Genomic DNA, 12,397 nt, shown 5'->3' with positions numbered 1-12,397 from the left:
CCTAAATTGCTCTCTTCGTTCACGCATACTCCAGGTTACAAAATTGAAAGATGCATACAGCTAGAGCTCGTGAAAAAGCTGCAATCGGGAGAAAGCAGTCATCGATGCAAGCCTTCGACGTGGATGATGGTTCAGATATTGTGACCAAAACCTACGACGAAACATGCTTTTGTCCCCTTCCAATGGTTCCGTTGAAGTCAAAAACAAGTAACAACCCTAATAGATGGTTTCTATGATGCCCTATGTGAAAGGTAAGCTTGGAGTGTTGATGGATATTTAACGAAGTAATCCAATAGCCCTCCTTATTTCGTCATCTCTGGTTAATCAATTTTAGTTTTCAATCATTCTCTGATCCATGAATTTTTTGTTTCATGCTAGAACACACAAATGCGATGCGGGTATTTTCAATGGTTAGATGAAATATAAGAGCAATGTGTGGAAGGAGAAGTATTTTCGGAGAATAGTAACATGGTGGGCAAATCAGAACCAAAAAAGAAAAGCAGAATCAATGTCAAGTGTGGGGATGGCCTGGAAATTGATAGGATGATGATGGTGCTATCTGTGGTGAATGAAATGAAGGAGCATCTGAAGAGGGTTAAATTGTTGCTGATTTTCATTTGTATATTGATTGGGTTAAATTTGGCTTTCAATATGTTTTATTTGGCTAAGTAGGTAGACAGTGGACAGTTTAAGAGTTTAACAATGACACTTTTTTACTTTGTAATGTTGAAATCATTGTAATTGTGATGAGTTAATGGATGTTGTTTTATTCTTGTCCTGTGACTGAATTATTGTTGTTGTGATGTGAGTAAGCTATATAAAAGATAGGTAAGCATTTAAAAATAGTTATAGCAACAGAAGCTGAATATAGCCAAATCCCATCCAAAATCCATCCTAGTTCCATTCTAATTGACAATAAGTTACAACATGTAATAAAGTTGCAGATGTTCTGATGCTCATAGGAACTCCATTGTTCATAGGAGAGTCATTTAATCCATATCAGACACATTAAAATACCAGTAACATAACATGAAAATAAAATCTATAACTATTCAGAATAATATACTTCAGACCCAAAATAACACTAATAAACCACAAAAAACTAGGATAGCACTAAGATGTCATAATGACACTTATGTTCATAGTAACTATTTCAGACCCAAAATGGAGCTAACATCAAACTGAAAATCCAAGATTTTCATATCACTTCTTCTTCTCATTTGTGGATGGCTTTGATGGTGGTGGTCCAGATGACTTTTTCTCTTCAAAGATGGAGTGGGCATAAAGCCTATGAATCTATTTTGGGTGACTGGGCTTGCTACGACCATGGTTTTTCTAGTCATTGTTGGTAGCCTAAATAGAGCTGATGTTTGGACTTGAAGAGTGGGCCTAACTATTCGGGCTTGTGTCATTGATCCAGACCCACTACATGGGGCTGCAGCACTCAATGGTGAGGCTGAAATTTGAGATTTAGACCTAACAGGAGGCCTAACAACCCTAGGTTGAGCAGAGGGTGGTGGTGTAGTTGCTGCATATTGTGCGGGAGTTGGAGGTGTAGTTGAAGTGGCTGCCAGTCCTCCTTGAGTGGTGCTGTCTCTTCCTCTTGGATTAACTGTGTTGCCCCTTACAAAAGTAGGTCTGCCTCTCCTTGTTGGTGTTGGTGATGTTGGCCTTGTGGTCACTTGAGGTGCTGGTTCTGAGCCAGTTGCTGGTTTAACCAAAGTGGATGCTGCTAGTACAATGTCTGCATTAGGAGGTGGTGCATTTGTTGTAGTGGTCCCATCATTGATAGTGTTCTGAATCAGTTTGGCAATTAGTTAAAAAAAAGTTATATAGGTTCAGATCCAACACTTTGTGAACAAGGTAAGCTAAATTGCATTGTTTACCTGATCAGGCTGACTTTGTGGATGGTTTTGAGTGAGTTCCTCCTCATCTGCAACATGTGCAGCCTCCATGATCTCCTCCCAATTTGCTTTTTGCTATCTAACTTCTTCCTCATCAATATCTTGCTCTTCAGCTACTGTTCCAGTTGGTCTCTCAGGACAAGTTCTACTATTATGTCCAGTCTTATATAGAGACAATCAATAAAGTAATTCAGCATTCACATAGACACAAATAGTTCAATTATATTTTGTAAATATATGTTAATTAATAACTTTGTTTGACTGACTCTATTGTAGGTTTGACATGTTATCTGTTCATATTTTCTCTTGGCATTGTATTGTCTCCCAGAGCGTTGCTCAGTGTTGTCCTTTTTCCTCTTCTTTGTAGGTCTGCCAATAGGCCTCTTGTATGGAGGGGGTAGACATGGCAACCCTTCATGTTGCTCCCAATACTCTTGACTTAGTATACTGTTAATGTAAAACTGGTAAGTCCTATTATATACCTCAATGGTGAGCTTGTGATGGACATAATCTTCAGGCTTCTCATTCTTTCTCTGGATTGCTGCAATCCCATGACAGCATGGTAGTCTAATCAGGTGCCATTTTTTGCATAAACATGTTCTCTCCCGTGTGTTCACTCTCACTCTATGTTGTCACTTTCTAACTTCAAATTGGTTGTGCTCATCATCACCACACCATTGTGCTTCCTAATAATTAGCTTGTCTTTTCTCCTTCTCCAGCCTACTGACTTGTACAAGGGCCAGCTGTCTAGTGTAGGCCATCAATGCGTCCTTGTGAGTAGCCATTGTCTTCATGATGTAGAACCTGAACTCCTCAAACATTGTCAAAATACTCTTCCCTCGCAGACCCACAATTGTTGAATTAAAAGACTCACAGTTATTGCTTGTCAGATTATCTACCTTCGACCACTCAGAAAACCTTGATCTCAACCATTGCTCTTGCTCAAACTTTGACAAATACTCCCACGCTTGTTTATTGATCCGTTTCACATTAGCCATTGCATCATTGAACTCTTGATAAGTAGTTGCTTTCACACATTGCCAAAATACTCCCTTAAGTTCTTTATCCTTCCATCTCTTATTCAGGTTTCTCCACATATGCATACAACAAAATCTATGCTTGACACCTGGCATCACATCCTGTAATGCTGGTATTAATCCCTGCATTGAAGAGTAGACTCCATAATTAGAAGATATTCATGTAATAATATAAAGAAGAATCTAACACCACAAAACAGGTTCATAGTGCATATTACCTTCTGCTGGTTAGACATAAAAACCCATTCATTCTCATTGTAGTCTCCTATGTCAATATGTAACTCCTTAAGAAAGAATCTCCAATTTTTCCTAGTCTCTGCATCTACAACCCCGTATGCAATTGGGAATAGTTGGTTATTCGCATCTTGACCAACGGCTGTTAGTAATTATCCTCCAAAGTAAACTTTCAGAAATATCCCATCCAATGTGATAAAAGGTCTACACCCTGCTTTAAATCCATTCTTGCAAGCAACCAAACAAATATACAAGTTCCTAAACTTTGGCAACCCATCCAGCTGTGGAGTAGTCCCCATGTTTGCTCTTGACCCAGGATTAGCCTTCATTATTTCGTACAGATAGTCTCTCAGCCTTAGGTATTGATCCTTCTCTGTTCCTTCAATAACATCTTTTGCCTTATCCATAGTCCTATATATCATCTTCTCATTAACCGAAATGTCATACTCCACCTTAAACCACTCCTGTGCCTCCCTCTGTAACATGTTGGGATGGATTTTGAGTTTCGACACCAGCTCTTCAGCAACCCAAGCATATGTGACTAACTTACTCTTGTTGCTTCTCGGACACGTATATTCATTTACAAATTTCTTAATCTAAAATGAGGCTGGATTGTTGGTCCTGGCACAGTAACACAACCAAGGGCAGTCGGGGTCATAGCATATCACCCTACACCTCTTCTTCTCGTTCCTAAGATAGAATACATGTCTCACAATTTGTATGTTGTACTTCTACACTGCTGCTTTGAAGTGGTCCATGGTCTCAAACTCCATGTTCAACTCCAGAGTAATTTTTTCATATGGTGTGTTGGGGTTATGTTGAGGAAATACAGGTTCCTCTTCATCATCAGATCTAGGAGGGCTACATAGTTCTTCAGACTTGTATTGATACATCTCAGGTCCACTGTCTCCATCTTCTCTATTCGGGTTAGGCACCTCTACCCTTGGTGCTTCATCATCCTTTTCAGGTACAATTCTCTGTCCAGACGGTTGAGGCCTTGGATGATTTTTTCTTGTATTTGTCTTTTCATTTGTTTGTGTAACATTATCTGTTACAAAATCAGTTAAGATAGGTAAGCACCTCCTCCAAGTTATGTGATGATACATGTTTCACAGCAATGATACAATGTTTATTGAGATATGCTCTAAGTAAATAGAAACAAAAGGTTTGCCTGTTGCATTTTCTGTAACTACTTCCTCTAGCATCAAGTCATCCACAATTGGAGTTTCAAAATTATCACCTTCATTAGCATCATTAGCATTATTCTCATGTGTTGCTTCATTTACTATCTCAGCTTTTCCAAAATCACCCTCAGCTTGTCCAGTTTCACCAGCTCTTCTTTCTTGGGGTAAACCACTTAGTGGTAGTCTTGGATGTCTCTTTCTAACCTTATTAACACTCTTCTCTGGAGCTGATGCTACTTCAGTATCTTTATCCCCATTTATTTCATTCACATCTTCATTCATAACAGTACTCACACCTTTATTCAACTCATTAACCTCAATAGTGGCCTCATTCACAACTTCATTCACAATTTTGTTCACAACAACACTCACACCTTTATTCAACTCATTAACCTCAACAGTGGCCTCATTCACAACTTCATTCTCCCTCTCATTAGTCTCATCAACTACCTTATTAGTCACTTTATCTTTGTTCACATTATCAACAGGTGGATTGATTTCATACACACTCTCACTACTACCATCAGACATCATATCTTCGTCAACAATTTCAGGGTTGGCATCAATAGGATGATCAAAATAAAGATGGACAGTGTTGTCATTCTTCATCGCACTCTCATACACATCCTCATCACTTCAGCATCTGTCCTAAGCATTCTTAGACCCTTAGCTAAATCTAAACCAGGTTCTAGCCAATACACTTCATTATATTCAGGGTAACCCAAGTCTAAAAATAAGTCCTCAACAAAAAATAAATTACATGTCTTCACATTCACCTTATGTATCTCAGTTACTAAACCCCCGTCGTATATCACATTACCGTCTCCACCCCTTTTCAAAGAACCCATGTGATGATACAAAAATGTAACTAGACGATCCATCTAAAAAATAGTAGAGGGAAGATACAATGAATAAACAAGAAGTTATAATCGCAGAAAACAAACAACAAAAATGGCCCACTACTAAAATAATCAAAATGATCATAAGGTTGTCCACAAAGGCAACGTGCATGGAACGAAGAAAAACCTACCTCTTCGTAGGGTCGTTCCCAGCGAAGAATGGAGACACGATGATGCCACTTGCAATCCCTTACACTTGAAGCTCTAGATTCGACAATGTCTCTCACGTCGTTTCGTTCTTCTTCGCGCCAAGCTTCTACAGCAACATCTCTCACTCTCTACGTGACCTTTCAGTTTTACTCGTAGTGAAAGAATGGGAGATGTACTTAGTCACAGTAAGTCAGTAACTAGTAACAATGGTAGCTAATTAGGGCTTAAGGCAAATCCATTTGATTTAGGAAAAATTCAATTTCAATTAGGGATTTTCTAGGTAGGTTGATGATTTATTTAATTAAAAATTCTAGCTAAAATTAACTTTATCTTGTCAGCAAAAATCGGTGGTCAGCTCAGCATCGTTCTCACCAGAGCTGTGGTCCGGCGAGTACGAGGACACGCTTGTCAATTTTTTAAATCATTTAGGTATCATTTTGTCAATCCCAATAGTAAGGTACCATTTTGTCAGCACCAGAATCTTTCGGGTACTGATTTGGTATTTACCTCCTTAGAAGAATTACCAAATTAAGTAAAATGAAAATAAATTTTAACGGAATAAATTGCATTACGAATTCAAGATTTTTACTCATCATAGAATACTTCTAGAATGACTAGTAGATAAACTTCTAGAAAAAGAAAAAAAAATGAGTATGATACATATATAATAAAGTATAAATTATGCCCTTTTGTATCTATTGTATTTGAACTTCTTTAATGTTTAATTTAAATAAACTTTATTTTTAACTTATAAATAAATCTTAGTTTTATCTTTTAATAATATCAATTTTTTACGCTACATAGTTATTCAATTATCTTTTAATCACATCTAAGTAAATTATACTTAATCACATTACTTTCATTCTAAATAAATTTATTTTTTAATTTTACTTTTAAAAATTTTTACTCATCACGAAATATTTGTAAAATGACTAGTACATAAACTTGCGGTAAAAAAAGAGAGAGCATGGTACATATACAATAAAGTATAAATTATACCTTTTGTCTCTAATAATGTACCAAAATTCTTTAATGTTTAATATAGTTAAACTTTATTTTTAATGTTAAAATAAATTTTGATTTTATCCTTTAATAATATCAATTTTTTATGGTAGATCATTATTCAAATTATTTTTTTAATTGCATCTAATTAAATTACTCTTAATTATATTATTTTATTCTAAATAAATTTGTTTTTAAATTTTATTCTTAATCATATTACATTTATTTTAAGTAAATTTATTTTTTATTAAGAGTAAAATTAAAAAATAAATTAAATAATTATCTGTCGTAAAAAAATTAAAAGTATTGAAGAAAAATAAAAATTTTATTAAAAAGTTAAAAATAAAGTTTAATTAAATTAAACATTGAAGAAGTTTGGTATATTAGAGACAAAAAGATATAATTTATACTTTATTGTATATGTACATGCTCTTTTTAATTCTTTTAAGAGTAATGTATCATTTTTATTCCCAACGTTTTCGTCCTATTTAAGTTCATAACATTTTAAAATCGTCTCAATTTTGTCTCACTGTCAGTTATATTAACAGATCACTAACGGCAAGACAACATTGAGTCGATTTTGAAACGTCAAGGACTTAAATAAGATGATTTAAACGTTAGGGACAACTTTGAGACTTACCCCAAACGTTGGGGACAAAAACAATACTTTACTCTGTATATATGCATATCATGCATTAAGTACCTTAAAAACCAGCAACACTAATAATAAGTTCCCAAACTTTTTTTCTCTCTATGAATCCTTAGAACCTTACTGCCGAGCCAGAGAAGCAGTCACCAGAGGAGGAAGATCTGGTGGCAAGAAGCACACAAAAAAAGTTAAAATGGATTATTGACGGAGGATAAATGTCGCTTAGGAATTTTTCAAAGGATTTTCAACTCAAGTATCGCGAGTATAGTCTAAACCGACTAGTGATCTCCAATCAAAGTTTAGAAGAATGTCACAATAACTAATTCAATTACCGGGAGTAGAATTCCGGTTGTTTTTTCTAGGAATTGTAACATGATGTACATTATTGGTTAGGAATTTTTGGGAGTTTTTGAGTTGAGTATGAAAAAAGTAAAGTGACTAGAATTTAAAACAATGAGCAACTAACAAGTAAATTGAAGCAACTAAGACTATCAATCAACAATTAATTAACTACCAAGCATGCAATAGAAAGATAGCAATAGCAATAACATATAACAAATGCAAGGAATCAAGCTAAGAGAATTTAGGAATCAAATTCAACAAGAGAAATGACAATCAATCAATATAAAAAATTTTGGCTAGGGGTGAGAATTAGAATTTCTATCCTCATTGCATTCTTCAAGTGTGATGGTGAATGCCTATTACTCTCACTTAGTTATCCTCTAACAATTGAAGGAATGTCAAGTGAGCAAAATTAACTCTAGTCCACAAGTTCTAGTCAAATCCTAGTGAAACACTAGATTTAATGGAGTTCAAACCAACTAGCAACCTTCAATTACCAATCAACACTAAATTCTTACAATTCAAGAGTCTCTAATTACTCAACCCCAAGGCCAAGAAAGAAAATCTACTTCATAATCACAAGTGATATTTCCTCAAACACTTGGTGAGCAACGATAAAAAGTATCATAAAATTGAGAAAACAATCCAAATTAAAGATACCCACTATCAATAATCAACAATAACAATTCAAATAACACAATTGGAACATGAAAAACTTCAATACATTACTAGAATCCAAATCCAACAAGATCCAAAATCATAACCTAAAATAACTAAAATTATAAGAGTGCTAAGTAAAATTAGAAAAGAGAAACTACAATTAGAGTAATAAAAACTGAAATTAACAAGAATCTAATCTATGAATTGAAGTGAAAATGAACAAGAAACACTATAACCTAGAGAGAAGGAGGAGTTTCTCTCTCTAAAACTCAAAACTATGTAAAAACTAAACTAATGGAATGTGTCCCCCAAACATCCTTCACCCCCAGCCTCTAATCTTCGAATTGGACTTGAAACTGGGCAAAAAAGAGCTCAGAAATTATCCCAAGCGTGTTTCCTTTAATGAGGCACGTGTTAGCATTCCCGTGTATGCGGCAATGTGGTCTGCGTACGCGGACGAGGAATGAACAGAACATTCGTACGCGGCAACACAGATGCGTACGCATGCTTGCAGAGATCCAAAATCTTCATTTTTTTTCATAGTTTCCTCCTCTTGCTTGCTTCCTTTTCCACTTCTTCCAATCTATCCTTGATCCCTAAAATCTGAAATCACTTAACAGAGACATCAAGGCATCAAATAGAATTTAAGGGAATTAAAATTAGCATTTTTAAAGCCTAAAAAATATGTTTTTGCAATTAAGTACAATTTGAAAGGAAATCACAAAGGTATGCTATTTTAGTGAATAAATGTGAGTTTATGTGATGAAATCCATTTAATTCAAGCCAAAATTTATCATCAAATATAGATTTATCAATTATCCAAATGATGTAACTCCATCAGAAAATATGGTAGAAGATCTATTAACATATAATGTGGAAGTGGATGTGTATCATATCCATAAAAACATGGCTGATGAAGAGATGGTCTGTGATCAACCCAATGATAAGGGCGATGAAATGCCAAAGGAACAATCTATTCGAAAGGTGTCTTATCGAGATATGGTGGTTGATAATGGCTTTGACAACTTGAATCCTAAAGAGATAGCAAACCTAATAGCTGAGGAGTATAAGTCAGATGAAGATCTCATAGCTCTTGACGCAGAACCAGACGTTCCCTTCAATCCTAAGTCCAACATTGATGTTTCACTTGAAGAATATAATGAATGGTGCAAACCTTAAAAACGATCTCTCATCGTGAAGCCTTTCGATAAAAACCTTAATCTGTTAGCCATGGAAAGATGGGTACAATGAAGATGAGCAAGAAAAGATGTGATCAGAGTCATGGATTTAGAGAAAAAATTCTTCTTAGTTCGGTTATTTGATCAGGAAAATTATTCCCATGCCCTCTTTGAGGGACCATGGATGATTGCAGATCATTACTTATTGGTCCAAAGATGGAGGTGTCTGTTTATCCCCCCAAGACATGAATATTCAAAAAGTGGCTATTTATATGAGAATTCCTAACCTTCCAACTGAACTATATAATAAATATTTCTTGTGGAAGGTTGGAAATGCCTTAGGTGCACCAGAAAGCTAATTGCTCTAACACGTGGAAGGGCATCTCCAAGGTCTGGAACACGTTCAAAACTAAGATAGCTTGGAGGACTGGGAATGGGCAAGATATCCTTTTTTAGGATGATCACTGGATTCCGGGCATTCAATCTTTGAGAGAAGTGGTTCTAAACAGAGCAGAGGAGATTAAAAATGATGCTAAGGTTGATGGTCTTGCTACTCCTAAAGGGCTTTGGAATTGGGAGCTGCTTGATAAAAGTCTATCTGAGAAAATTCTAGATATGATTCGCACTATTAAATCTAAAGCGGAATTTACTATTAAATCTGCGTATGAGGTGTTCTATGATACAGAGGAAGTCTCAGGAAAACCTTTTAAGCAAATATAGAAACTCAAGCTTCTTCAACGTCTCAGAACGTTTACATGGTTACTTATGCATAATGCTCTTCTTACTAATAATAAGAGACAAAGAAGGGGGCTCACCAATGACACTAGCTATCCTCGATACCCTGGCCATACCGAGACACTGCTCCATGTTATCTTAGAGATTGTCATCACATCTAGGGGCATGGGAAAGCAGTGTCGACAACAACTACCAAATGACCTTCACTTAAGATTTGCAAATGTGCTTGTCAAGTTCGCTCAGTCAGTTTCGAGTGGGTTGTATTGCTTCAATGAAGCTTTGACTTTCTTTTCTCAAAGAGAGATGAAATTCTTTAGAGCTTTTGTTGTTTAGTCTTTTACTTTTCTTTTGGGCCTGTGATCTCGTTTCTTTATTAAAAAGAATACATTAAAAATAAGTCACTAATAAATCATTGTGTAAAAAAAATTGTGTATTTAACATTTTATATTAAAAATTATTATACTATAAATAAATTTGATCATTTATCTATTTTAACAGGTTTAGTTATTTTTATAATTGATTATTAATTTAAAGAATATATAAATTAATATATATAAATATACACCATACAAAATAATTAATTTAATGTTTTGATGTTCACTTAATATTTTTTATTAAAAATATTATTCGTATATCAAAATTAATCATTAAAATTAATTATTAATTTATATTTTAACATATATTTTATATTATCGAGTGAGTTTAGTACACACTTAACATATTTCATTTGAATGTGTTAACTGACGCCACATTTTCACAATGATGTGATTTGAGTATTTTTCTATTCCTTTAATTTGCTTACACAATAAAATTGAAAGACTTGTCGTCGCACGCAATAATCAATTATTAAATATTAATAATCAAACTAAATCATAAATAAGTAGCAGGAATTGATTAAAGGACCCTCCTCCCCCTTCTTGTTATATAGCCACACTATGCAAAACCACGGTTTCAATAGTGAGGCCAGGTCCAAAGCCAAACAAGACACCCCATTCAAGACCTTCACCAGTGGTTTGAAGGCGTTGTTGAAGTGATTTGTTTCTCATGTGATCCAAGATGAAGAGGACACATGCACTGGACATGTTTCCATAGTCGCTAAGAACATCACGTGTGGCTCTCAACTTGTGAGGTTTCAACTTGAGCTTGTCTTCAACCTGGTCCAAGATTGCAGGGCCACCAGGGTGAGCAATCCAGAAGATGGAGTTGTAATCAGAGATTCCCAGGGGATCAAAAGCTTCACTGAGTGCTTTGTTAATGTTCTTGGAAACAATGCCAGGAACATCCTTGAGAAGATGGAATGTGAGTCCAACTTCACGAAGGTGGCCATCAATGGCGCCTTCGCTGTCGGGAGCGAGAGTCTGAGCAGTCCAAACAAGCTCGAAGATAGGCTTCTCGATCTGAGGCAGAGGATCGGAACCAACAATGAGTGCAGCAGCGCCATCACCGAACAATGCTTGCCCAACAAGACTATCCAAATGTGTTTCGCTTGGACCGCGGAAAGTCACGGCGGTTATCTCAGAACAAACCACCAGCACACGAGCACCCTTGTTGTTCTCCGCCAAGTCCTTCGCCAAACGGAGCACCGTGCCGCCGGCGAAGCAGCCTTGCTGGTACATCATGTACCTCTTCACGGACGGACGGAGGCCTATGAGTTTCGTCAGTTGGTAATCGGCGCCGGGCATGTCAACGCCGCTTGTGGTGCAGAAGATCAAGTGTGTTATCTTTGACTTTGGTTGACCCCACTCCTTTATGGCTTTCGTTGCCGCCTCTTTTCCCAGCCTTGGAACCTCCACAACCACCATGTCTTGCCTTGCATCCAGCGATGGTGCCATGTATTTGCACATGTTAGGGTTTTCTTTCAATATCTCTTCCGTTAAGTACATATATCTCTTCTTTATCATTGATTTGTCGCCTGAAAATTAGTTGTAATAAATAATTGACATCGATTACTATCACGAATTCATCAAATCAAATATGTTAGGAGTCACCTTATATCATTGGTGCTTTAACGTTAACGTGATAAAGCTTAATTTTAGGTATAGACCTAATTCGAGTAATTGGAGTTTAATTACAAAAATTGAGTGATACGATGATGAAAATAAGATTATTAGAATACATACACATGCGTTGAAACTTCTCTTTAAGTTCGGTCATGTGTTGGCTGTTAGTGATTCTGAAGTAATAATCTGGATAAGTGCTTTGATCAACACAGTTTTGTGGTGTTGCTGTGCCAATAGCCATTATAGTTGCAGGGCCTTCAGCCCTTTGAGCCTTGCGAATCTCAGACACATTCACCATCTTTTCTTAGCTTCTTTGGGGTGTATGGCTAAGCTAGCAAGGTAGCACTGCGAAATATATTATTAGGATCAATGAAGGAAATGCAGTAGCTAATAATTAAAGGGTGTGTTGTGTTGCTCACTTGT

The 12,397-nt window shown here is 36.0% G+C and overlaps 1 protein-coding gene across 1 annotated transcript; it reads right to left on the bottom strand.

Moving 5' to 3' along the window:
* Positions 1–10,800: 10,800 nt before the first annotated feature.
* Positions 10,801–12,397, bottom strand: LOC112749797 (chalcone synthase 6-like). Its single transcript, XM_025798185.3, has 2 exons — positions 12,095–12,397; positions 10,801–11,886 (listed from the first exon to the last, which is right to left on the bottom strand). Exons 1-2 carry the CDS (start codon positions 12,270–12,272, stop codon positions 10,895–10,897), a joined length of 1,170 nt encoding a protein of 389 aa, XP_025653970.1. The 5' UTR covers positions 12,273–12,397; the 3' UTR covers positions 10,801–10,894.

The sequence above is a fragment of the Arachis hypogaea genome, chromosome 15 (genome assembly GCF_003086295.3).
Source record: "Arachis hypogaea cultivar Tifrunner chromosome 15, arahy.Tifrunner.gnm2.J5K5, whole genome shotgun sequence".
Taxonomy (NCBI): Eukaryota; Viridiplantae; Streptophyta; class Magnoliopsida; order Fabales; family Fabaceae; genus Arachis; species Arachis hypogaea.
Note: the sequence above shows the minus strand (reverse complement) of the source record. Positions and strands in the feature narration are given on the sequence as shown.

Bases quoted from the DNA above. Each gene is read 5' to 3' on its own strand.
- LOC112749797 (XM_025798185.3), bottom strand. From the start codon at position 12,272: ATGGTGAATGTGTCTGAGATTCGCAAGGCTCAAAGGGCTGAAGGCCCT. The intron at 11,887-12,094 runs GTATGTATTCTA...ACTAATTTTCAG, and splicing joins AGAGAAGTTTCAACGCATGT to GCGACAAATCAATGATAAAG.